Source organism: Heterodontus francisci, chromosome 45, assembly GCF_036365525.1.
Source record: "Heterodontus francisci isolate sHetFra1 chromosome 45, sHetFra1.hap1, whole genome shotgun sequence".
NCBI lineage: Eukaryota > Metazoa > Chordata > Chondrichthyes > Heterodontiformes > Heterodontidae > Heterodontus > Heterodontus francisci.
This window is the reverse complement of record NC_090415.1, coordinates 10625774-10653450: the sequence shown is the minus strand read 5'-3', so window position 1 is coordinate 10653450 and position 27677 is coordinate 10625774. Positions and strand designations below refer to the sequence as shown.

Below are 27677 nucleotides of genomic sequence, written 5' to 3'. Positions count from 1 at the left end.
TGTGTTGATTAAAACACCTGTGATTCTTTCCATCTCATTATCACAAGCACCCAATAGATATTCTTGTATCCTTCATCCTAAATTGTGATTACTGTCTGGGGGCCTGTAGACTGTTCTGACTAGTGCCTCTTTCCCCGACTATTCCTCATCTCCACTCAAACCGATTCTACATCCTGATCTCCTGAACCAAGGTCATGTCTAACTATTACACCAACGCGATCCTTGATTAACACTGCCAAACATCCACCTTTACCTAGCTTCCTATTCTTCTTGAATGTTACATATCCCTCAATATTGAGGACCCAATCCTTGTCATCCTGCAGCCATGTCTCCATAATGGCTATTAGATCATATTTATTTACTTCAACGTGTGCTATCAGTTCCTCTACTTTGTTATGAATTCTATGTGCATTCACATAAAGGGCCTTTGGTGTTATCTTTTTGTTATCTTTGTCACATCTAGTGTTGACTGTTGGTCTGCTCTAAGGTTATTTTTCTCTGCCCCTTCCAGCCATTCTCTGGCCTTCATTTCCCCTGTTACTATTGTGTTCTCCTGCCTTGACTCTACCCCTTGATTTGTTACATCTACAAAAGCTTGATGCCTCTACCACTTTGTTTAGATCAAGTACCTCTCTACATCCCTAGTTATATGGTTTTCTCGAACACTGGTCCCAGCTTGGTTCAGGTGTGGACTGTCCAAACGGTACAGCCTCCACTTTCCCTAGTACTGGTACCAGTGCCCGACGAAGCGATCCTCACTTCTCCCACACCAGTCTTGGCGGGTGGAGTTTCACTGTATATCTCAATCCCTGGTCTACAATTTACCTCTGTCGGTTTCAGTTTTGGAATGTGGCTTTATCTGTACCTGTCAGTTTGTTTTATGTGAGAAATGTCTTATTCTGTACCTTACAGCTTCTGGTGTATGCGTATCTGGCTTGTACTTTGTCCCCATCAGTATATGGTATGTGATTGTGGATTTGACACAATATTACATTCTTGTGTATATGAGTGGGGGTTCACACTTTATCTTTGATTGTCTAGTATGCCAATTTAAGGTTTAACCTGTGCCTTTAAAGTCTCATGTGTAGCTGAGGCCTTGAACCTGTCCCTGTCTGGTATAAGAGTAAGAGTTTCAGTGTGGATTTTACATCACATCTCTCCACGCTCTCGGATGTGAATGTGATTTTTAATCTGTACATGCCAGTTTCTGACACTGGCTGTGAGGTTTACTTTGTATATTGTCATTCTCTGAAATGTAACTGCCAATTTTATTCTGAACCTGTCAGTTTTTTTTCTCTGTGTGTGAGTTTTAGCCTGTATCTGTCAGTATCTGGTATATGAATGTTCTTAATTATGTGTGTGTTGTTCTGTATCTATCAGTGTCTGAAGTGCAATTGTTAGGTTTACTTTGTACCTGTCAGTGTCTGTTATGGATGAGAGACTTTCACTCTCTGTCAATTTCTTGCAATTCACTATGGATTTCACACTGTGTCTGTCAGTCTCTGGTAGGTAAGTGTGGCAGTTATACTGTATCTCCTAATTCCTGATATGTGAATGTAGATTTTAATGTGTACCTGTTGGTTTCTCCTTTGCAAGTCTTTTTACAATCTGTTTCTGCCAGATTCTCATATGTGAGGGTGGCATTTATTGTGTACCTGTTACTTTGCGAAATGTGGGAGGATTTTAATCTTTCTCTGTCAGTTGCTGGTATGTGAATGTGAGTTAATTCTCGATCTTTCAATCTTTGGAATTTGAGAACATGCTTTACCCTATATCTGTTTGCTTCTGTTAAGTGAATGAGGGATTAAATCTGTACCTGTCCATTGATAGTAAATGAATGTAGTTTTTAGTCTGTACCTGTCAGTTTATGGAAAATGAAAGTGGATTTATTTCACTATCTGACAGATTCTGATATCTGACTGTTGTTTTATTCTTTACCTGTTATTTTCTGGGATATGATTGTGGTTTTTGATCTGTACCTATCAGTTTCTGTTACTTGAGTGAGTTTGACTTTGCACCAGTTGTCTTCTGGTATGTGAGTGTCAGTTTTAAGCTGCACCTGGATGATAGGTTAAACCTTAAGGTATGATGTTGTGGGTTTATTCTGTCTCTTTCAAACTCTATTCTGTGACATGGGGCCTATCTCTGAATCAGTCGATTTCTGCTCTGTAACTGTACGTTTTAATATGCAGCTTACAGTTCCTGATAGGTTTATGAGCATATTTTCTTTGTCTGCAGTTATCAATGTCTATTACATGAGTATGTCTGTTATTCCTAGATTTCAATTTCTGTTATTGAAGAATTGATTTTCCTTTGTACTTCTCTGTCTCTGCAATGTGTCATGTCTGTTACTGGTAACTGTCTGTCTCTGTTAGGTGACTCTGGTTTTATTCTCTATCGGACAGTCTCTTGCCTGTGAGGGGTTTTATTTTCTTCTCTGTATCTGTCAGTTTCTCTTCTGTGGCTGAAGGTTTTAATCTTTACTTAAACTCTTTAATAATTTGGAAATGTGAATTTCACTTTGTGCCTGTCTGTTTACATTATATGAATGTGTTTATTTTTATTTTGTCAACATCAGTTTCAGGCATGTGAGGGTGAGATTCACTGTCTCCAGGATGCACCCTCTTGTGAGATTGACAGAGTGTCTTTTAATCTGATAGTGGGTTCTGCTTTTGAACTTGACCTAACTTTCAGCAGTATTGATTTGGAATGGATTGGATACAATGTCTGTCTCTTCTGATTTGTTTAATTACTGGATTGGAAATGTGTCTCTAAACTTGGGATCGGTGAGAGTTTGACTACATCTGCTTCTTGTGACAATGCCATGAACTGAAGGCCTATGGGAGTGGTACTGTACCTTGTCTGTGATGGAAGGAGCCGACTGCACTTGCCCTTGTGCCTGGGAATCATCACATTCATTCTGCTCCCTTGAACTATTCACCGACAGTAAGGAAGAAAACTATGTATTGTAAGTCACGAGCAGTTGAGTTGGAAGCTAGAAAAGAGATTAATGTAACATTTCAATTTATAATCATTATGACTAATCACAAATGCTAACCAAAAATACAAAGAATATCACTGTCTGATTCCACTGCAGTTCTTAGCATCTGTTGACGAGGTTTGTTGGCAGTTTCACAACAATTTTTGGACATCCAGAAACAAGCCAACATCTACACTGCTCCAAGGTTGGGATGACCTGATGGAGCAGGGATATTTGTGCAGGTCAGGTTTCTATTTCCATCTGGCATTATAATGTAATAACCTAAGAATTCGGAGCAGGAGTCAGCCATTCAGCCTCTCCAGCCTGATCCACCATTCAATAAAATCATGTCTGATTTGATCTTGGCTTCAGCTCCATTATCCTGCCTGGCCAAAAACCCATTCCTCCCTTGTAGATCAAAAAATTAACTCATCCTTGAATATATTTAATCATCCAGCCTCCACTGCTCTCTGGAGTAGAAAATTCCATAGATTAATGACGCTTTGAGAGAAGAAAGTCTTCCTTACCTCCGTCTAAAGTGGGAGACCCCTTATTCTGAAACTGTGCGGCGTGGTTCTTGATTCCCTCAAGAGGGGAGATATCTTCTCAGCATCTACTCTGTCAAGAACACTCAGAATCTTACACTTTTCAATAAGATTCGCTCTGATTATTACAAACTCCAATGAGTGTAACACAACCTGCTCAACCTTTTCCTCTTAACGCAACCTCTTCATCACAGGAAGCAACGGAACGAACCTTGCCTGAACTGCATCCATTGCACGTATATATCCCTCATGAGCGAAGGAGACCACAACTGTATCCAGTAATCCAGGTGAGGTCTCACCAACAACTGACGTTTATATTCCATCCCCCTTGCAATAAATGCCAACAGTCCGGCTCTGTTTTCACTATTCACTTATCAATAACAACAAACAGCGTGAAATAGGAGCTAAACCAGGAACAAGCATTACAGGTTTGAGGATAAAAACAGCCATGAATTTCAACAGCAGCTTCTTCACCTTTTGTCTCACTTACGCAGTGCACACGCAGCCCAAGAAATGCCTCTGCCTTCCGCCGCTCACTCCATGTTACCGGATCACTTCCTGCCTCACTCTGTCTCTAGCAAACAACTCGCAACCCTCCTGAACTTGCCCCAAAGTCAATGATGATCTCTGAGCCAGATTGCGGACAAGTTTCCCCAAACAAAGTGCTGCTGGAAGGAGACTGCTGTTTGCTGACTTACCCCGATACTGTAATATCTCCATTCCCTCTGTTAAAAACAAACGCTTTCCCCTCTTTGAATAAATGCCGTTCAATTGCCTGGCAGGCACAGGGGAGCGCATGCGCTCTGTCGGTCATCAACTCTCAGAGGTGTGGGCGGGGCTTTACCGCGCATGCGCTTCTTTCGGCAACGCTTTGAAAAACAAAAATACAAACAAATGGAACTTTATTCAGTTCAGTTTTATCACATTGTGAGCAATGGAACAGGGGCTGCGGGTAAGATAGAGAAGGTTCACATCTGGGAGATTACCCCTTTATAAAGTTCAATTTGAGATTATTCTCTGCAGTATGTTTGCCCAGTTTCTCAAAGCAATCCTTGGAGGGAGTCGGTGTGTTTGCTGGGATCGCGCAGGATTTAATATCTGACAGTAACAGTCCTAGATTCATGTAATCACATTGAAAATGTCGGTCACTGAGTGTCAGAGCGAACGGTTCGAGCTGAAACATTGCAGAGACCTCAACAGGGCAGAAAAAAAGTTACATTTGGGACATTGTGTGATTCACTTTCGGACACGTCCTCAGATTGTGAGATTAATAATGTGGCTGCTTGTGGCACCATATAAGTGAGAGATAAGTTTGTATCGTCGGTCTCCCCGGGTGGATCTTTCGAGATAAAACGAATCTGACATTTCAGCCTACAACTCAATAATTACAGGTCAGTCAGTCTAACCTCAGTAGTGAGCAAAATATTGGAATCATTCTGAGAGACAGGATAAACTGTCACTTAGAAAGGCAATGATTAGTCAAGAATAGTCAGCGTGGATTTGTGAAGGGAAGATCTCGTCTGACCAACTTGATCGAATTTATTGAATTAATAACAAGGAAGTTGTGTGAGGGCACTGCAGTTGATATGGTCTACATGGAGTTTAACAAGGATTTTGACAAGTTCCCACATGGCAGACTGTTTCAAAAAATAAAATCCCGGGGGATCCAGGAAAATACAGTAAGCTGGATGTAAATTAGGTTTAGTGGCAGGCAACAAAGGGTAATTATTAACGGGTGTTTTTGCGATTGGAGAGCTGTTTTCATTGGCGTTCCGCTCAGGACTTGGTCACCTGTTCATTGTGGTATATATTAATGATTTGGACGTAAATGTAGGGGAAATGATCAAGAAGCTTACAGACGACACAAAAATTGGTCGTGTGATAGAAAGCGAGGAGGATTGCTGTAGGCTGCAGGAAGATATTGATGCTCTGGACACATGGGCAAAAAAATGACAAATGGAATAAAATTCGGATAAGTGTGAGGGAGGTCAAACAAGGCAAAGGAATACATGATTAATGGGAATATACTGAGTTGTGTAGAGAATGTGAGGGACCTTGGAGTAAATGTCCACTGACCCAGAAGGTAGCAGGACAGGTCTACAAGGTGGTTAAGAAGTCATGTAATTGCTTTCACATGCGTTCAAGTCCTCGGAAGAAGGAATTTTCCTCCACACAAGATCAGGGGGCAGGTTGTTCAACCTTGCCCATCTAACAGTGAAGTCCAAAGTACGGAAAGTCCTCATCAGGGAACTCCTCTTTGCTGACGATGCTGCATTAACATCTCATACTGAAAAGTGCCTGCAGAGTCTCATCAACAGGTTTGTGGCTGCCTGCAATGAATTTGGCCTAACCATCAGCCTCAAGAAAACGAACATCATGGGGCAGGACGTCGGAAATGCTCCATCCATCAATATTGGCGACCACGCTCTCTAAGTGGTTCAAGAGTTCACCTACCAGGCTCAACTATCACCATTAACCTGTCTCTAGATGCAGAAATCAACAAGCGCATGGGAAAGGCTTCCACTGCTATGTCCAGACTGGCCAAGTGAGTGTGGGAAAATGGCGCACTGACACGGAACACAAAAGTCCGAGTGTATCAGGCCTGTGTCCTCAGTACCTTGCTCTATGGCAGCGAGGCCTGGACAACGTATGTCAGCCAAGAGCGACGTCTCAATTCATTCCATCTTCGCTGCCTCCGGAGAATACTTGGCATCAGGTGGCAGGACCGTATCTCCAACACAGAAGTCCTCGAGGCGACCAACATCCCCAGCTTATACACACAACTGAGTCAGCGGCGCCTGTGATGGCTTGGCCATGTGAGCTGCATGGAAGATGGCAGGATCCCCAAAGACACATTGTACAGCGAGCTCGCCACTGGTATCAGACCCATCAGCCGTCCATGTCTCCGCTTTAAAGACGTCTGCAAACGCGACATGAAATCCTGTGACATTGATCACAAGTCGTGGGAGACAGTTGCCAGCGTTCGCCAGAGCTGGTGGACAGCCATAAAGGCGGGGCTAAAGTGTGGCGAGTTCCTGCAGTTGGCAGGAAAAAAGACAGAGGCACAAGGGAAGAGCCAACTGTGTAACAGCCCCAACAATCAATTTTTTCTGCAGCACCTGTGGAAGAGCCTGTCACTCTAGAATTGGCCTTTATAGCCACTCCAGGCGCTGCTCCACACACCACTGACCACCTCCAGGCACTTACCCATTGTCTGTCGAGATAAGGAAGCCAAAGAAGAATTGCATTATAGAGGGTACAGAGGAGATTTACAAGGATGTTGCCGGGACTGGAAAAAATGCAGCTATGAGGAAAGATTGGGTGGGCTGGGACTGTTCCCCTTGGAACAGAGAATGGTAGATCTGATTGAAATGTATAACATTTTGAGAGGCCTGGATAGAGTGGATGTCAAGGGCCTATTTACCTTCGTAGGGAGGTCAGTGACGAGGGGACAAAGACTTAAAGTGTTTGGTAGAAAGATTAGAGGGGAGATAAGGGAAAGTTTTCCTCACCTAGCAATGCAAAACTGAGCATCCATGAGGCTCTGTGGGCCATTCGGATTAATGTGTACAGTACTGGTCTCCTTATTTAAGGAACGGTTTAAATGCATTGGAGGCAGTACAGAGAAGGTTCACGAGGCTAATGCCTGGAATGGACGGGCTGTCTTACGAGGAAGGATTGGACAAGCTAGGCTTGTATCCACTGGAATTTAGAGTAAGATGTGACTTGATTGAAACATATAATATCCTGAGGGGTCTTGACAGGGTGGATGTGGAAAGGATGTTTCCCCTTGTGGGAGAATCTATAACTAGGGGTCACTGTTTAAAAATCAGGGGTCGCAAATTTAAGACAGAGATAAGGAGATTTTTATTTTCTTTCGGAGGCTCGTGAGCCTTTGGAATTCTCATCCTCAAAAGGCGATATAAGCGGAGTCTTTGAACATTTTTAAGGCAGTGTAAATATTTTCTTGATGAACAAGGGAGTGGAGGATTACCGGGGGGTGGTGGAAATGTGAAGTAATCAGTAGAGACAAAAACGTATTGAATGGCATGGCAGAGCAGGCTCGAAGGACCGAGTGGCCTACTCCTGATCATAATTCGTATGTTCGTACATGAGGATCGAGTTACCAACAGCAGCAGAATTGTACTCAACTGCAATCTGTAATCTCATGGCCCGGCATATCCCCCAGTCTACCATTACCATCAAGGCAGGAGACCAAACGTGGTTCAATGAAGAGTACAGCAGAGCATGCCAGGAGCAGCACCCGGCATACCTCAAAATGAGGTGTCAACCTGGGGAAGCTACAACACAGGATTATTTGGGGGCCAAATTGCGTAAGCAGCATGCGATAGACAGAGCCAAGTGATCTCATAACCAACAGATCAGATCTAAACTCTGCAATCCTGTCACATCATCCTGACTTAGAATTATATTGCTGTTCATTCACTGTCGCTGTGTCAAAATCCTGGAACTCCCTTCCTAACCTCACTATGGCTGTACCTACCTCACATGGAGTGCAGCAGTTCAAGAAGCCATTTCACCACAACCTCCTCAAGGGCAGTGAGGGATGGGCAATAAATGGAGGCCGAGCCAGCAACACCCACATCATATGAATGAATTTGAAAAAAAGTGTGGCGGTTGGTTATTTAGTTAGAGATACAGCACTGAAACAGGCCCTTCGGCCCACCGAGTCTGTGCCGACCATCAACCACCCATTTTATACTAATCCGACACTAATTCCATATTCCTACCACATCCCCACCTGTCCCTATATTTCTCTAACACCTACCTATACTAGGGACAATTTATAATGGCCAATTTACCTGTCAACCTGCAAGTCTTTTGGCATGTGGGAGGAAACCGGAGCACCCGGTTCTGGAACTCACTACCTGAAAGGGTAGTTGAGGCATAAACCTTCAACTCATACAAAAGAGGTCTGGATATGCATCTCAAGTGCCGTAATCTGCGGGTTACGGACCAAATGCTGGCAGCTGGGATTAGAATAGGTGGAATTCTTTTCGGCTGGCACAGACACGATGGGCCAAGTGGCTTCTTTCTGTGCCATAAAATTTCGATGCTTCTGTGATTCTAAGTGAATACATATCTCTCTATCTCACCATCCTCCAAGCCTCTCCCCCAATCCAGATCTTTCTCTCTCTCTGCCTTTTTTTCGCTATTGATGCTGTCTCTCTCCCTCTGCCTTTGGTGCTGTATCTATGTTGGAGATACAGTTACTAAGTGTTATATGTATGCATTCTATTGTAGTACTGATAGTCTCTCTCTCTGAATATACAGGTGAAGGTGAAATACTGTTATTCAGTGTGAAAGGGACACACAGTTGGAAATTGTAAGACTGAAACGGTCTGTCTCCCTCCCTCTCTCACCCCTCTCTCTCTTTCACTCTCCCTCTCTCTGTTGCTCTGTTGTTGTATATGAAAAAGGACACGCTGAAGAGACGTACGGTATTGGAACAGTGAACACGCCACCGGTGCCGCAGGTGAGACGGTCACTGTCACTTCTCCACTCGTATGTTCGAATCTGACGGTGTATTTATCCGTCTTCAGTCCTGAATCTAAGGACGTAGAGAACCAGCCTGTCACTGCCTGGAACAAAATAAAAACACTGTGTATGAATGTGGGATTATTGTGCAACTGGACGTCTCTCCTTGAGAATGGGATGTCTAGGACACCTAGAAAAAAATATAGATGGAATGTAGGGACAGACAGGGCATAATTTGTATTTTCACCGTCAGGAAACATGCTTGTGTGTGATCAATATAATAACATCAAAGCCGACATTGGTTTGAATATATTCAAAGCTGTGATTTGCTCTTGACGCCAAATCTGGGAAACAGACAACATTCGCAGCGCCAGTCTCCGAGTGTTTAACACTGACTGAGTCTAGAAAATACAAATACCCACCGTGAATCCGCAGCACAGGCCGAGCGGAGGGGAAATCCTGTCCTGGAAACGCTAAATTTAACGAACAGTTCGGCCTGAGATTGTGTGGATGTGAATATTGTGGAAGAGAGTGTATTAAAGGGGCGGGCGCGTTCGTCTAATGCCACTGTGTTTGTGGGTCTGGTCTCATCGCCGGATTTCCGAGTCCCTCTTGTGTAAAATGACAAGATTTTCCAGTCAAAGAAGCACTTTGCCCCCCTATTCATCCTCAAAGTGGGAATTGAGCGTTGTTTGTTTGTTGATTTCAAGATTTTAATCGAAAAGTATGGAACATGTCAGCGATCGGCTGAGAGAGAGTCATCAGTGCAGCAATGAAACGGGTTTCAGTCGAAAATGGAGTCTTTACTTCAAGTGAAACCTTTGTGACAGCAAACATTCTGATGTCAGAGACAGGAAGGATCTAGCCTGGGACTCTGGAATACCCGAATTTCAGTGGAATTGGAGAGTTTAGGACCAGAGAGAAACACAGAGAGGCAGCAGGAGCCGGGAGCTGACAGCATGTTGTCTCCGCCCCGTCCGCTCACTGCCTTTAAGTTGCTCAGTGCCGCCACCACCAGCTTCATTTCTGACCCAGTTCTGGCTGACAGAGAGACTTTGTGCAGAGTCCTGGACATGACCGATACTGCAGCCGCCGAAACGGCTCCTCCAGCCGCCGCCGCTCAAGTCAAGACTCCTAAGAAGAAGAAGGCGGCTCCTCGGAAAGGGTCAGGCGGTCCCAAGTTGGGCGAGCTGATCCTCAAGACTGTGGCGGAATGCAGTGTCCGCAGTGGGATGTCACTGCAGGCAATAAAGAAGGCTCTGCGTGTTAAAGGTGTCGATGTGGAGAAGAGCAAGTTCCCAATCAAGCAAAGTATCAAGCGGCTTGTGGCGAAAGACTTCCTGGTGCAGACGAAGGGCACGGGAGCCTCCGGCACCTTCAAAATCGCGAAACAGGAAAAGAAGGGAAATGTGGTGAAGAAGACAGGAGCAGCCAAGAGATCTTTAGTGAAGAAAACAGCTGCCAAGAAACTGATAACAAAGAAAACAGCCAAGAAATCCCCAGGGAAGAAAATAGTCGCCAAGAAAGTGAGCAGCAAGAAGACAGCAGCCAAGAAAGTGAGCACCAAGAAGACGGCAACGCCAAAGAAGGCGGTAAAGAAAGCAACGCTTCCAAAAAAATCTCCAGCGAAGAATGCCAAAAAAGCCAAGAGGGCCACGGGCGGAAAGCCGCCCAAGAAAGTTCAATCATCAAGGGGCGGGAAGAAGCCGAAAGCAGCAAAGGCTCAGAAAGCAGCCCCAAGAAAGAAGTGAGACAGCACGGGAAACTTGTAGACATCTGAACCCAAAGGCTCTTTTCAGAGCCACCCACGTCTCTCAGGAAAGAGCTGATCCCCCGATCAAATGATCCCTGTCCCGCAGTCGTGTGCACATTTCACCTAGAAATGATTTGAAGTAAATCCAGGTTCCCTGGTGACTCTCAACCCAGCCCTTCCTCACTCTGTGCAACAAATCAGGGATGTCCGGGCCTCACTGTACCAGGGTATATGTTCGGTGAAGTCTCAGTTCATGCTCGTTTCAGGGTGACAGCCTGTAACACAGTAACACGGGCGAGATACCCCGCGTCACATCTCAAACCCCAATACATGATTTTGCATAATTCAGCTGGGGTTCGGTTTCAGTAAACTGCTCATTCCGTCTGGGAGGAGAGGTGTGCCGAAACAGGTTGACTTGTGATCGGAAGCACTGCACTTAGGCTTGTATATTACTAACTTTTATTTGTTCCAGATCCGTATTTAGACCGCCGGTTTTTGTTATCATTGGCGATAAAGGCCGAATCTCCATGTTTTATGCTGAGCTCTTATGTCGAGAACTGTTTTTTTTTGAATTGGCGGTTCGAGCAAGTGGGAGGCGGAGCGAGAGGATCAAAGACATTTCTCTGCTTTGTCTGTCACTCAGTTTCCTCCAGACCCGCCTCTGGCTCTCTGTCCCTTTCACAGTCAGGTCGGGGCAGGCTGTATAAAAAGGCAGCAGAAACTGCTTGTTTCTCATTCAGAATCGGTTTGTCTGAAGAAGCGTCATGACAGGAAGAGGTAAAGGAGGCAAAGGACTGGGCAAAGGCGGAGCAAAGCGGCACCGCAAAGTGCTTCGTGATAACATCCAGGGCATCACCAAGCCAGCAATTCGCCGCCTGGCTCGCCGTGGTGGAGTGAAGCGCATTTCGGGGTTGATCTATGAGGAGACCCGCGGGGTGCTGAAGGTTTTCCTGGAGAATGTGATCAGAGATGCGGTCACCTACACTGAGCACGCCAAGCGCAAGACGGTCACCGCCATGGATGTGGTGTACGCTCTGAAACGTCAGGGCCGCACTCTCTATGGATTCGGCGGCTAAACAAATCCACCCTTTCTATCAAAAACAAAAGGCTCTTATAAGAGCCACCCAAAACCTCATATAGAGATAAGTGACCTTGAAACTGCAGCGGGGATGTCTTGGGATGTGAAATTGTTGTAGCTCATCCAATGTTATGTGGACTTTATCAGATCAGTATTGCATTCTCTTATAGTCACTTTACGTCTCGCACATTTTTTCACTGTCTTCTTCTGTTCCATGTTTAATAACCGCGTCATGAATTAAAAGGTTGTATTTGATAATGTCCATTGCCGACCTGAACTGCCGGTAAAGATGTAGAAAAGGATTTACTCCCGTTGAGTCAGAAATGGCCGGAGCTTTGTTCCCGCCAGAGACCGAACAAGGAATAAACCCCTATTCAAACCGTGTTGGAAGACACAGTGGGGGATCTAGGGCGGAAAAAAATTATGCTAAAAGCACTGAGATTTTATAATCGTTCCCGCCAAATTAGATTTACTTTAATCTTTGCGTCGTTTACTAATTTGAAACTGGCGGGCTTTTTGAAATTGATTCAATTTCTGTTGCAGTTCAACCGGATGTTGCCGGGACTGGAAAAAATGCAGCTATGAGGAAAGATTGAATGGTCCGTGGTTGTTCTCTGTGGCACAGAGAATGCTGAGGAGAGATCTGATTGAATTGGATAACATTTTGAGAGGCCTGGCTAGAGTGCAGGTGAAGGGCCAATTTACCTTAATACAGAGGTCACTGACTAGGGGTCAAAGACTGAAAGCGTTTGGTAGAATGATTAGAGGGAAGATGAGGACAAGGTTTTTTTTCCCTCTCATCTAGAGGATGGTGGGGGTCTGGAACTCAATGTCTGAAAGGGTAGTTGAGGCAGAAATCTTCAAATGATTCAAAAGAAGTCTGGATATGCACCTCAAGTGCATATTCTACAGGATTACAGACCAAATGCTGGCAGGTGGGATTAGAATGGGTGGAGAGCTTTCCGGCTGGCACAGACACGATGGTCCAAGTGGCTTCTTTCTGTGCCATAAACTTTCAATGATTTTCAGAAAAGAGAAGGCTGAGGGGGGACATGATTGAGGGATCCAAAATTATGAAGGTCATTGATAGGTTAGACAGGAGGAAACTTTTTGTTTTCCCTCAGCGGAGGCATCAATAAGTAGGTAAGGGGCAGGAGGTTTAATGGAGATGTGAGGGGGAAAGAAACACTCATCATGTGGTTGGAATCTGGAACACACTGCCTGAATAGGTGGCAGAGGCAGGAACCCTCACAACATTTAAGAGGTATTTAGATGAGCACTTGAAACGCCACAGCATACAAGAATACGGGCCAAGTGCTGGAAAATGGGATTAGAATAGTTAGATGCTTGAAGAAATACTTGCAGGTTTATAGGTAAATTGCCCCCAGTGTAGGTAGATGGTAGGAGAATGGTGGGGATGCCGTAGGGAATATGGGATGAATGTAGGATTAGTATAAATGGGTGGTTGTTGGTCGGCACAGACTCGGTGGGCCGAAGGGCCTGTTTCTGTGCTGTGTAACTCCATGATTCGATGTTTAGTTATCGCGTCATGAATTGAACGGTTGCATTTGATAAAGTCCATTGACGACCTAAACTGCCGGTGAAGATGATGGATTTATTCCCGTTCGAGTAAGCAATGACCGGAGCTTTATTCCCGCCTGAGACCGAACAAGGAATGAACCCCAATTCAAACCGTGTTGGAAGAAACGGAGGTGGAATCGAGGGCCGAAAGATGAAGCTCCAAGCAATGAGATTTTATAATTGTTCCCGCCGAATTCGGTTTTATTTAATCTTTGAGTAGTTTGCTAATTTGAAATTGGGGGGCTTTTTGAAATTGATGAAATTTCAGTTGCAGTTCAACCAATCAGGGAGCAGCAATTCCCACCGCCCTTTTCCATCCCAGACATCGTTTCAAATTGGATGATGGACGGGGCTTCATCCAATCACAACATTAGGGCGGTCCTTCGACTGTCTTAAATAGGCAGTCCCTGAGCAGCTTCACCATTAAACGTGACATTGTGTAAGGTCTCCGTAGATAATGGCCAGAACCAAGCAGACAGCGCGCAAATCGACCGGAGGGAAAGCTCCACGCAAGCAGCTGGCTACCAAAGCGGCCCGCAAGAGCGCTCCAGCCACGGGCGGAGTGAAGAAGCCTCACCGTTACAGACCCGGCACTGTGGCTCTGAGGGAGATCCGCCGCTACCAGAAATCCACTGAGCTGCTCATCCGCAAACTGCCCTTCCAGCGCCTGGTGCGGGAGATCGCACAGGACTTCAAGACAGACCTGCGCTTCCAGAGCTCTGCCGTCATGGCCCTGCAGGAGGCCAGCGAGGCTTACCTGGTGGGGCTCTTTGAGGACACCAACCTGTGCGCCATCCACGCCAAGCGAGTCACCATCATGCCCAAAGACATCCAGCTGGCACGCCGCATCCGCGGGGAGCGAGCCTAAACTGACCCTGTCCTGAACTGAGTTCGGCATCAAATACCACAACGGCTCTTTTAAGAGCCACCAAATCGACAAAAGAAAGAGTTGTGATCTCTTGTTCATTCCAGCACATAAACGTCTCAGAAGGATTTGACCACTTATTTACTCAAAGCCGGGAGACATAAATACTTTTGTCTGCATCCGGCAGCTGGAGATTTAATGACGTGTCTGTTGTAAGATCTAGAGTAACGATCCCAATGTGCACAGCGCATTTTAATAGACCGGCGATCGTTTTAGGACTGAACAAATGTTTGTGGTACATAAAGAGTAGAATGGTAAAAGTGCCTTTCCAATAGGGTCTGAGGGAATTAGAATGCATTTCATCTGATGAGCAGCTAAATGCCAAAATCCAGTACACTTCATTCCAACACAAAACAACGATAACAGTATAATATTACAGTCTTTCAGACAGTAACCAGCCCTTTCACAGATAAAGTGGGTGGCTCTGAAAAGAGCCTTTGGGTTCACAGATTCAAGTCAGGCCTCTTCACATGCCCTTCGTGCTCGGAGCGCTGGTTTTCTTGGGCAGCAGCACGGCCTGGATATTAGGCAGCACACCGCCCTGAGCGATGGTCACCCCTCCCAACAGCTTGTTCAGCTCCTCGTCGTTGCGGACGGCCAGCTGCAGGTGCCTGGGGATGATACGGCTCTTCTTGTTGTCCCGGGCCGCGTTGCCGGCCAGCTCGAGGATTTCAGCTGTCAGATACTCGAGCACAGCAGCCAGATAGACCGGGGCTCCGGCACCCACCCGCTCAGCATAGTTCCCCTTTCTGAGGTGGCGGTGAACACGGCCGACCGGGAACTGCAATCCAGCCCGGGAGGAGCGAGACTTGGGCTTGGCCCGAGATTTACCACCGGTCTTCCCTCTTCCAGACATTGCCACAATCTCACAAACACTTTCACGAAGAATGCTGAGATCCGCCCACATTCCTCCTCCTTGTACCTTCTGGAGGAATGGTGTTGGGGACACTGCTGATTGGTCTGTCAGCACTCGGTGTCATTGTGCTGTACATGTTACCAATCAGAGAGCTGCTCAATTCACCAATCACAAGAATTGAGAGCGAAAAATAAGAGCGTGAATTTGTCAGCCTCCCAACGATATTTCACATTTGAAAAGCCCGCCAATATATTTGTAAAACAAGGGGCGGCTTCAATGTTGAATATTACATTTATAGGTCATATTGTTTTACAGAAAACATTGTAAAAACTTTTTATTTTTTTTATTCCACATTTTGTCCCTGATTGTTCCAGATTCGCTTTTGTAATCCGCCATGTATTCTGCTTTATTCTTTTCTTTTTATGATACTGTCTGTAACCAGCGGCTGAAAGCCTCATTCACAGTATCCTGCAACCGGACACTTTTCAGGTCAATTTTCATAATAATTCTACATCACTGATTATAGATTGATCCCTTTTCGTGGAGGACAAAAGAGGAGTAGAGATATTCTGTGTTATGTGCCAAAAAACCTATCTGCCGACATCCCTGACCTTCTGACTCCCTCTGTTACTGTCTCTTCAATTATTTCCATTTTGTTGGAACTGGCCCGTTACTTTTTCATTCTCTACCTATCATTCCACCGCACATCTATTTAGGCCCAGGCAGACTAGGTGGTCGGGTGGTTAACGCGATTGACAACTAAGTCATTGAGCTCTGCCTGCGTCACTTCAAATCGTTTGTCTGTGAAATGTTTCTCTTAGCTGGTTGTCACTGAAGAGCAGCGACTTCAGATGTATTTTTAAGAATGTGCTGGGTCTTTCATTCTGAGCAAGAACAGTACAGCACAGGAACAGGCCCTCCAAGCCTGCGCCGATCTTGATGCCTGTCTAAACTAAAACCTTCTGCACTTCCGGGGTCCATATCCCTCTATTCCCATCCTATTCATGTATTTAATTAAAAGCAAAATACTGCGGATGCTGGAAATCTGAAACAAAAACAAGAAATGCTGGATTCACTCAGCAGGTCTGGCAGCATCTGTGGAAAGAGAAGCAGAGTTAACGTTTCGGGTCAGTGACCCTTCTTCGGAACTCCGAAGAAGGGTCACTGACCCGAAACGTTAACTCTGCTTCTCTTTCCACAGATGCTGCCAGACCTGCTGAGTGAATCCAGCATTTCTTGTTTTTGTTTCTATTCATGTATTTGTCAAGTTGCCTCTTAAACGTCTCTATGGTACCTGCTTCCACCACCTCCCCCGGCAACAAGTTCCAGGCACTCACCACCCTCTGTGTAAGGATCTTGCCTCGCACATCCCCTCTAAACTTTGCCCCTCTCACCTTAAACCTATGTCCCCAGGAAATTGACTCTTCCACCCTGGGGAAAAATCTTCTGATTATCCACTCTGTCCATGCCACTCATAACTTTGTAAACCTCAATCATGTCGCCCCTCTACCTCCGTCGTTCCAGTGAAAACAATCCGAGTTTATCCAACCTCTACTCATAGCTAATGTCCTCCAGACCAGGCAACATCCTGGTAAACCTCTTCTGTACCCATTCCAAAGCCTCCACGTCCTACTGGGAGTGTGGCGACCAGAATTGCACGTGTGGCCTAACTAAAGTTCTGTACAGCTGCAGCGTGACTTGCCAATATTTATACTCTATGCCCCGAATGATGAAGGCAAGCATGCTATATGTCTTCTTGACTACCTGATCCACCTGCGTTGCCACTTTCAGTGACCTGTGGACCTGTATGCCCAGATCTCTCTGCCTGTCAATACTCCTAAGGATTCTGCCACTTACTGGTTAATTCCCACCTGTATTAGATCTTCCAAAATGCATTACCTCACATTTGTCTGGATTAAACTCCAAATGCCACGATGGAATACGAGAAAGAACTTTATCTGCACTGAATGGTAATGACCTGGAACTCACTGACCACAAGGGTGGAAGAAGCTGAGGCAGTTAATGACGTCAAGAGGATATTGGGATGGCATCTGAAGGAAATAAACTTGCAGAGCTACAAGGATCGTGTGGGGAAATGAGTGTGACTGGATTCATCTATGGAGAGCTGGCATGGAGTCGGTGGGCCCAATGGCTTCCTTCTGTGCTGGAAATATCTGTATGTTTACTATTTGTTTGAGACTGTAACATGATTATTTTAAAGGCTTTTTCAATATATAGTAGCCATAAAAATAAACCACAGGTCCATTTTATGTGAGAACTGCATGGATGATGAGAATGTTATCAATTGCTCTGACATTTTTAGATAGTTTAATTCAAGTTCCAGAATTAAAGCCTGACATTCAACAGGGCAATAAAGATGGTCATTGTGATGGCCAGGAATCAAAACTAACTCAACTGCTTGGAAAGCAGCTTTGCTCACCAATATAACAAGATTGTTTCTGGAAACAGGCCCCTCAGGCTTCATTTGTGGAGCAACTACACACAATAGCCTTCTGACTAATCAAATGTTTTGCAAGCATTTTAATCAGAACCGTTTAGTTGATGTCAATCAAAGCAAAATACTGTGGATGCTGGAAATCTGAAATAAAAACAGAATGTAATGTAAATACTCTGATGTAAGATCACAGACCTGAAACGTTAAAACAGTTCCTCTCTCCGCAGATATTGCTAGTCCTGATGGGTATATCCAGCACTTTGTTTTCATTACCACGTTTATGTTACCATTGAAGGATAGAATCATTGAATGGTTGCATCACAGAAAGAGGACATTCGGCCCATTCTGTCTGGGCCAGGTTTCTGCAGAGCAGCTCACCTAGTCCCACTCCCCGGCCTTTTCTCCATAGCTTGGTAATTTTGATTTACTCTTCATATCATTATCCAATTCTCTTTGGAAGGGCTCTATTGAATGTGTCTCCACCACACTCGGTTATTTCTCTCCAATTAAAATAGTTACAAATGAATGGTTCTCTCGTTGCACGACTCACTTTCGGCCAGAAGATGGCACCAGCCACAATCATTTGCTCCTTCCGGTTTTTGTATGCACGTCTCCATTGCGATGGGCCTGTTGCTGCCTGGGGAGCTTGCCAAGTCCACCATGTCGAAAGGGACAAAGGCAGTGACCAAGCACAACAGCTCCTTGTAGATCTCCACAATGTACAGAAATAAAGCACCAAGCACAACGGCTCTTCTAAGATCCACTGACAGCCTCTCTGAAATAATCGATTTGCTGCAGAGATTTCAATACCAACTGTTTAAATTTCAGCCCAGTTAACTTTGAGTTCTCAAACAAGCACGTTCACCAACCGGTTCAAACATTGTGTCACTTATTAATTCCCTGCCCTACAAACTAAATATCGTCCAATGATCGCCATTGTACCTGACAGTTTCTGGTACGGGAGTATTGATTTAGTCTGTATCTGTCAGTTTTTGGAGTATGATGTGGGGTTTGTACTGTACCTCTCATTCTGTGGTGTGTGAATGTTGGTTTTATTTTCTGGTATTTAAATATGTATTCTGTTCTGTACCTGTCAGTTTCTGGTATGTGTGTAGTTTTCACTTCGTGTTTGTCAGTTTCTGCTATGGGAGTATGGGATTTACTCGATATTTGTCTGCCACTGAAATGTGAGTGTGCGTTTGAACCTTTAATTCCTTTGTGCCTTACAGTATTGATCTTTACCTATCAGTTTCTGCAGTGTGTATGGGGATTGCTTCATGCTTCTCTGTTTCTGGTATGTTTGTATAATTTTACTCTGCTCTCACAGGTGAGTGTTGTTTTCTTGTCTGTTTTGCTGTATCATTCAGTTTCTGGGATGCAAATGTAAGTTTCACTCTATATCTCTCAATCCCTAACCTGTAATTTGTCTGTATCTGATTGTGAGTGCAGGTTTTTTTCTGCTCCTGTCTGTTACAGGTAATGCAGAGTTTATAGAAAGGGAGGAACTTAAAACAATCATCATCACTGGGAAAAAAATACTCAGCAAACCATTAGGACTGAAGGTAGACAAGTCCCCAGGTCATGATAGCCTTCATTCTGGGGTCTTAAAGGAAGTTGCAGCAAGATAGTGGATCCATTGGTTATAATATTTCAAAATTCCCTGGATGCAGGAAAGGTTCCAGTGGATTGGAAAAATGCCAATATAACGCCCTTCTTCAAAAAGGGAGGAAGGCAGAAAGTAGGAAACTATAGACCAGTTAGTTTCACATCCATCTATATTGGGAAATTGTTAGAATCCAATGTTAAGAATGTAATAACAGGTCAGTTGGAAAGTCAAAACGCAATACATCAGAGTCAGCATGGTTTTATGAAGGGTAAATCGTGTTTGACTAATTTGCTAGAGTTCTTCGAACATGTAACAAGCAAAGTGGATAATGGGGATCCTGTAGATGTAGTATATCTGGACTTCCAGAAGGCATTGGATAAGGTGCCGCACAAAAGGAAAGATCACATGTGGTTAGGGCCAATTTATGGGCTTGGATAGAGGATTGGCTAATCAACAGAAAACAGAGGTTCAGTATAAATGGTTCTTTTTCTGGTTGGCAAGATATAACTAGTGGGGTGTCACAGGGTTCGGTCCTTGTGACCCAGCTATTTACAATCTATATTAATGACTTGGATGCAGGGACAGAAGGCACTCGCCAAATTTGCTGATGACATGAAAACAGGTTGGATAGTAAGTTGCAATAAAGAAATAAGAAATTTACAAATGGATATGGATAGGTGAAGTGAATGGGCCAAAATGTGGCAGATGGAGTTTAACGTGGATAAGTGTGAGGTTATCCATTTTGGTCAGAAGAATAGAAAGTCAAATTATAATCAAAATGGAGAGAAACGTCAGAATGCTTTGGAACAGAGGCATGTTGGCGTTCTCGTGTGTGAATTGCAGAAAACTGGTATGCAGATGCAGCAGGTATTAAGGAACCCAAATGGAATTTTGGCATTCATTGCGAAAGGAAAAGAGTATAGAAGTAGGGAAGTGTTGCTGCAACTGTACAAGGTCTTCGTGAGACAGCACCTGGAGTATTAAGTACCGTTTTGGTCCTCTTACTTGAGGAGGGATGTAGTTGCATTGGAGGCAATTCAGAGGAGGTTCACATGACTGATTCCAGAGATGAGGGGTTTGTCTTATGAAGAGAGATTGAGCAGTTTAGGCCTTTGCTCTTTAGTGTTTAGAAGAATGAGGGGAAATCTAATTGAGGTATATAAGATGATTAAGGGGATTGATAAAGTAGACAGAGAGGATGTTTCCTCTTGTGAGACAATCTAGAACGAGAGGTCATAGTTTCAGAATAAGGGGTCGCAGATTTAAAAGAGAGGTGAGGAGAAATTACTTCTCTCAAAGGGTCGTGAGACTGTTGAATTCACTACCCCAGAGTGTGGTGGATGACCGGATGTTGAGTAAATTTAAGGAGAAGATGGTCAGATTTTCCATTAATATTGGGTTGAACAGTTATGGAGAACGGGCAGGAAAGTGGAGTTGAGGCCGAAATGAGATCAGCCATGATTGTATTGAATGGCGGAGCAGGTTTGAGGGGCTGAATTGCCTACTCTGGCTCCGAGTTCTTATATTCTTTTATGTGAGAAACATCTTAGTCTGTATTTTGAAGCCTCAGATATATTTGCGTGTCGCTTGAACTCTGTCCTTGTCAGTTTCTGGTCTGTGAGTCTATCATTGTGGGTTCAATCATTACCCAGAGCTCAGTTTAACTGGTGAAATTTACAGGCTCCTTTTTTTTTTGCTCTTTTTAACAAAGATCTTTGCCATTGTTTCTGACTGAGAACTCATTTATTACCTGAAAGACTGTGCTTTGGTTAACATAGTTCTCATTGAAAGAAAACTGAAGCTCAGCTATATGGGAGCTGCACATGGATGATGAGAGTATTTTGTCAATTTTATTTTTGAAATTGCATTGACAATTAAGGTATCAATGCAGCTGGATGGTATTAGAATTGATACCTGACCTGCAGGAAGGAACCGAGGTCAACTGCTTGGAAGGCAGCTTTGGTCAGCATTAAACCACCATCACTCAATGAGTTTGACATCTGTAAATGTGTACTTTATTCAGTAACATTTATTATCTATTTTGTGATTATATCTGGTTCCAATTCATCATTTCAGGCTCCAGTACTCTGTGTGAGGTGGGATTAATGTGGTGTATGTCAGTTTCTGCTACTCCCTGTGAGTATGAATATACTTATGTACCAATCAGTCTGTCAAACTGAATATGTGTACGGATTAATTCATTTCTCATCAGTAACTGGCACTGACAGTGAGCCTGAGATTCATTCAATATCTCTGTCTCTGGTATTGTATGTGAATGTGTTGTTTATTCTGTGGCTCTCATTGTGCTTTTTATTCTCTACTACTCTATGTCAATGAAATTTGCCCTGTGTCCATCAGTTTCATGTACTGTAATTGAGTATGGGATGCATTATATAGCTGTCATTCTCTGATCTGCCTGACAGATTTTTGATCTACAATGGAATAAAGGATTATGGGGGAAGCCAAAAAATTGAAGTTCAGACCACAATCAGATCAGCCATAATTTTAATGAATGGAAAGCAGGCAGGGGGGTCAAATGGCCTAGTCTTGCTGCTGTTTCTTATGTTATTTATTTCAGAACCTAAGAACTTCAGAACGAGGAGGAGGAGGCCATTCGGTCCCTCAAGCCTGCCCCACCATTCAATAAGATCACGGCTGATCTGCCTCAGACCTCAACTCCTCTTTCATGCTAGCTCCTCATAGCCCTCAACTCCCCAATATTTCAAAAATCCATCTACCTGCTCTTTAAATACTTTCAGTAATCTCACCTCCACAACTCTCTGGGGTAGGGAATTCCAGACACTCACTACACTCTGAGAGAAGAAATTCCTTTGCATCTCAGTTTAAAATGAGTGTCCCCTTATTCTGAAACTATGTCCCATAGTTTGAGATTCCCCCACTCGTGGAAGCATCTACCCTGTCAAGCCCCCTCAGAATCTTGTACGTTTCAGTAAGGTCACCCCTCATTCTTCTATACTGTAATGAATAAAGTGCTAACCTGTGTTGCCATTCTTGATAAGTCAACCCCTTCATCTCAGGTATAAGCCGAGTGAATCTCTTTTGAACTGCTTCCAATGCTCGGTTATCTTTTCTTAAACACGGGGATGAAAACTGTACACAGTACTCTATGTGCAGCCTCACCAACACCCTGCACAGTTGTAGCAAGACTACCCTATTTTTAAACTCCAACCCCCTGGCAATAAAGGCCAAAATTCCATTCATCTTTTTAATTGCTTGCTGGCACCTGCATACTAACTTTTGTGTTTCAAGAACAAGAACCCAGATCCCTCTGTGCTGTACTTTTTTGGAGTCTCTCTCCATTTAAATAATCATCTGTCTTTTGATTCTTCCTGTCAATGTACATGACCTCACACTTTCCTACAATAAACTCCATCTGCCAAGGTTTTGCCCACTGACTCAACCCATCTATATCCTTTGCAGATTCCTTACGTCCTCATGACAGCATGTGCTCCCACCTATTTTTGGATAGTCATCAAATGTGGATATATTACACTCTGCCCCCTCCTCCAAGTCATTCATATAGATAGTAAATAATTGAGGGCCAAGGACTGATCCTTGTGGCACTCCACTAGTTACATCTTTCCAACCTGAAAAAGACAAATTAATCCCGATTCTCTGTCTTCTGTGAGTCAAACAATCCTCAATCCATGTTAATACATTACCTCCAATACCCCATGAGCTCCTGTCTTGTGCTATAATCTTTCATATAGCACCTTATCGAATGCCTTCTGGAAATCCAAATACACTACAGCATCCGGTACCAGTTTATCAACTCTGCTTGTTATATCATCAAAGAACTCGAACCAATTATCAAACATGATTTCCCTTTCACAAAACCATGTTGACTTGGTTTGATTGCATTAAGCTTTTCTAAATATCCTGCTATTTCTTCCTTCACAATGGACTCCAGCATTTTCCCAATGACAGATGTTAGACTGACTGGCCTATCGTTTTCTGCTTTTTTGTCTCCCTCCCTTCATGAACAGGGGCATCACATTAACGGTTTTCCAATCTGCTAGGACCCTCCTGGAATCCACTGAGATCTGGAATATTTTGACCAATGTTTCCATTACCTCTGCAGCCACTTGGTTTAAAACTCTTGGATGTAGGCCATCAGGTCCTGGCGACTTGTCTGTCTTTAGTTCCATTAGTTTATCAAGTACTTTGTCCCTCGTTATAGAGACTGTAACAAGATCTTTCTTCCTATTAGGCCCTTGATTATCTGATATCTGTGGGAAGTTTATACTGTCCTCCACTGTGAAGACAGATGCAAAATATTGGTTTAAATTATCTGCCATTTCCCTCTTCCCTGTGATCAATTCTACAGTCACATCCTCCAAAGTCCCACACTCTCTTCAGCTACTCTCTTTTTATATACCCATAGAAGCTCACGCTGTTTGTTTTTATATTTCTTGCCAATTTACTTCCATAATTAATTTTCTCCCTTTTTATTAGCTTTTTGTCATCCGCTGCTGGTTCCTAAAAAAATTCCCAATCGTCCGGCCTACCACTAATCTTTGCTGCTTTGTATGCCTTAGTTTTTGATTGGATACTCTCCTTGACTGAATTTGTTAATCATGGGTGGTTCATCCTTCTCTTTTTGACTGGGATTAATTTTTGCTCAGCATTATGAACTATCTGTTTAAATGCCTGCCACTGCTCATCCACTGACTTTCCCCTTACGCTATTTTCCCAGCCCGCTTTAGACAACTCTTTCTTCATACCACTGCAATTGCCTTTTTCAAGTTAAGGACACTGGTTTGAGACCCGAGTTGCTCGCCCTCAAACTGAATTTGAAATTCTACCATGTTGTGATCACTACACACCAGAGGATTCTTAACTACAATATCTCTTACTAATGCTACCTTATTACACATTGCTAGATCTAAAATACCCTGTTCCCGGGTAGGTTCTGCAATGTATTGCTCTAAGTATCAGTCCCTGATGCATGCTACAAATTTGTCTTCAATGTTACCTCTGCCAATCTGATTTGTCCACTCAATATGCAGATTAAAATTACCCATAACAATTCTACCACCCTTCTTACATGGCACCGTTATTTCCCGATTTATACTTTGTCCTACAGTGAGGCAACACGTAAGGGACCAATAGTCGAATCCCACCCGTGACTTCTTCCCCTTGCTATTCCTAATTTCCACCCAAACTGATTCTACATCATGATCTATTGCACCTATATCACCACTCACCACTGGACTGATACCTTCCTTTGATAACAAAGCTATCCTACCTGCTTCTTCTTTTTGTCTATTTTTCCAGAACGTTGAATATTGAGTTTCCAGTCTTGGTCACCCTACAACTACGTCTCTGTAACAGCTATCAAGTCACATTCATTTATTTCTATTTGTGCCATCAACTCATCTACCTTTTCCCAAATGTTGGGTGCATTCAGTTCAAGAGCCTGAAGCTTTGACTTTTTACCATTATTAGTCATTCTGGTTTGAATTGTTGCTGCACTCTTCTGCTAATATTTTCGACACCTTCCTGTCACACTTTGATTACCATATGTCTCTTCACTAGCCTGCACTAGTGCTTTCTCATTCCTTTTTGATTTTATAAACTTCCCTTTAATTGAAACCTTCCCCCCACTAATTACTTTAAAGTCATATCTACAACCCTAGTTATACGATTCAACAGGACACTGGTCCCAGCATGGTTCAAATGAAGCCCATCCCAATGGAACAGCTCTCTCCTTCCCCAGTACTGGTGCCACTGCTGCATGAATTGGAACCCATTACTCACACACCAAACTTTGAGCCATACATTTACCTCTCCAATCTTATTTATCCTATGCCAATTTGCACATGGCTCAGGTAGTAATCTGGAGAGTATTACCTTTGTGGTTCTGCTGTTTAATTTAACCCCGAGCTGTTCCTTGTACCTCAGCAGAACCTCTTTCAAGTCCTACTTATGGCATTGATATCTATGTGGACCACAACAACTGGATCCTTCCCATCCCACTCCAAGTTCCTGTACAGTCCAGAAGAGATGTCCTTAATCTTGGCACCAGATAGGCAGCACAGCCTTCAGGACTCCCTGTCTTTGCTGCAGAGAACGGTATCTATTCCCCGAACTATACTATCCCCTATTACTAAACCCCCACTTGAATGGCACTCTGAACCACGGTGCTGTGGTCAGTTTGCTCATCCTCCCTGCAGCCTGTGCCCTCGTCCACATGTGGAGCAACAACCTCATACCTCATGGATAAGGGCTAAGGATAAGGATAATGATATGACTGTGGACCACATTCTGTACCTTTCAGTCTCTGATCCTGTGTGTGAATTTAGGCTTCATTATGAATTTGACAGTCTCCGGTACTGAATGTGTGTTTGGAATTCATTCTCTTTGTGTTTGTCTCTCGGGGAGTATGTACATGTGTGAGAAATTCTGTATCTGCCAGTATCTGTACTGTGCACACATGTTGGACTCATTCAATATATGTAAGTTACTGATACTGTGTCTGTATTTGTGATTCATTCTCGATCTCTGAAGCTCTTGTTCTCTGTTTTAGTGTCGGATTCATTCTGCACCGAGGTGTCTATGTACTGTATGTGAGAGCGGGATCCTGCTCTGTTCATAGAAACATAGAAAATAGGAGCAGGAGAAGGCCCCCAAAGGGCTTGCTTCACCATTTAAATAGGGATCATGGCTACTTGTCGAATTCAGTGCCCTGTTCCCACATTCTCCCCATATCAGTTGATCCCTTTGACATTAAGAAATATATCTATTTCCTTCTTGAATATATCTAATGACTTGGCCTCCACTGCCTTCTGTGGTAGACAACTCCATAGGTTCACCATCCTCTAAGTGAAGAAATTTCTCCTCATCTCAGTTCTAAATTGCATACCCCGTATCCTGAGACTGTGACCCCTGGTTCTGGACTCCCCAGCCATCGGGAACATCCTCCCTGCATTCAGCATGAATCCTGTTAGAATTTTATTGGTTTCTATGAGATCCCCTCTCATTCTTCTAAACCAAAGTAAATGTAGGCCTACTTGACCCAATCTCTCCTCGTACATCAATCCTGCCATCCCAGGAAACAAGGTGAGAACAAAATTCCTCAGATAAAGAGACCAAAACTGCACACAATACAGCGGCATAGTGGTTAGCACCACAGCCTCACAGCTCCAGCGACATGGGTTTGGTTCTGGGTACTGCTTGTGCGGAGTTTGCAAGTTCTTCCTGTGACCATGTGGGTTTCCGCTGGGTGCTCTGATTTTCTCCCACAGCCAAAGACTTGCAGGTTGATAGGTAAATTGGCCATTGTAAATTGCCCCTAGTATAGGTTGGTGGTCGGCAAGGTGGGTAGAGGTAGGGAATATGGCATTAATGTAGGATTAGTGTAAATAGGTGATTGTTGGTCAGATGGGGTAAATGTAGGATTAGTATAAAAATGAGTCGTTGTTGGTCAGCACAGACTCGGTTGCCCAAAGGGCCTGGTTCAATGCTGTATCACTCTATGACTCTAAATACTCCAGATGAGTCTCAACAAGGCCTTGTATAACTGCAGTAAGACATCTGTGCTCCGATACTCAAATACTCTTGCAACGAAGGCCAACATACCATTTTCCTTCCTAATTGCTTGCTGCACCTGAATGCTTGCTTTCAGCGACTGGTGTACAAGGACACCCAGGTCTCGTTGCACCTCCCCCTTTCCCTATCTATCACTATTCAGATAATAATCTGCTTTACTGTTTTAAAACCAAAGTGGATAACTTCACTTTTATCCTATTTATATTTCATCTGCCACACAGTTGCCAACTCACCCAACTTGTCCAAATCACATTGAAGCCTTTTGCATCCTCCTCACAGCTCACAATCGCCCCCCAAACCCCACCCCCAGCTCTGTGTCATCTGCAAACCTGGAAATGTTACATTTACTTCCCTCACCCAAGTCTGTAAGATATATTGTGAATAGCTGGGGCTCAAGCACAGTTTCCTGCAGTACCCCACTGGACCCTGCCTGCCACCCAGAAATATACCCATTTATTCCTGCTCTGTTTCCTGTCTGTCAACTAATTCCCAATCCCTGCCAGTATATTACCCCCAATCCCATGTGCTTTAATTTTGCACACTAACCTCTTATGTGGGACCTTGTCAAAAGCCTTCTGAAAATCCAAATGCACCACATCCACTAGTTCTCCCTTATCTAGTCTGCTAGTTACATCCTCAAAAAAACTCCAGTGGATTTGTTAAGCATGACTTCTCTTTCGTAAAACTATCACATCCTGTATAATAGACTCCAGCATTTTCCCCACGACTGATGTAAGGTTCACTCGTCTGTAATTCCTTTTTTTTCCCTCCCTCCTTGTTTTAAATAGTGGGGTTACTTTTTCCACCCTCCAATCTGTACGAACTGC

At 43.9% G+C, this 27677-nt stretch overlaps 1 protein-coding gene across 1 annotated transcript; it reads left to right on the top strand.

The window, feature by feature from the left end:
• Positions 1-10097: 10097 nt before the first annotated feature.
• Positions 10098-10775, top strand: LOC137356245 (histone H1-like). The gene has a single exon (XM_068022117.1). The coding sequence runs from the start codon at positions 10098-10100 to the stop codon at positions 10773-10775; it is 678 nt and encodes a 225-aa protein (XP_067878218.1).
• The last annotated feature ends 16902 nt before the right edge of the window (positions 10776-27677 follow it).

Coding starts and splice junctions, on each gene's coding strand:
- LOC137356245 (XM_068022117.1), top strand. CDS start 10,098: ATGACCGATACTGCAGCCGCCGAAACGGCTCCTCCAGCCGCCGCCGCT.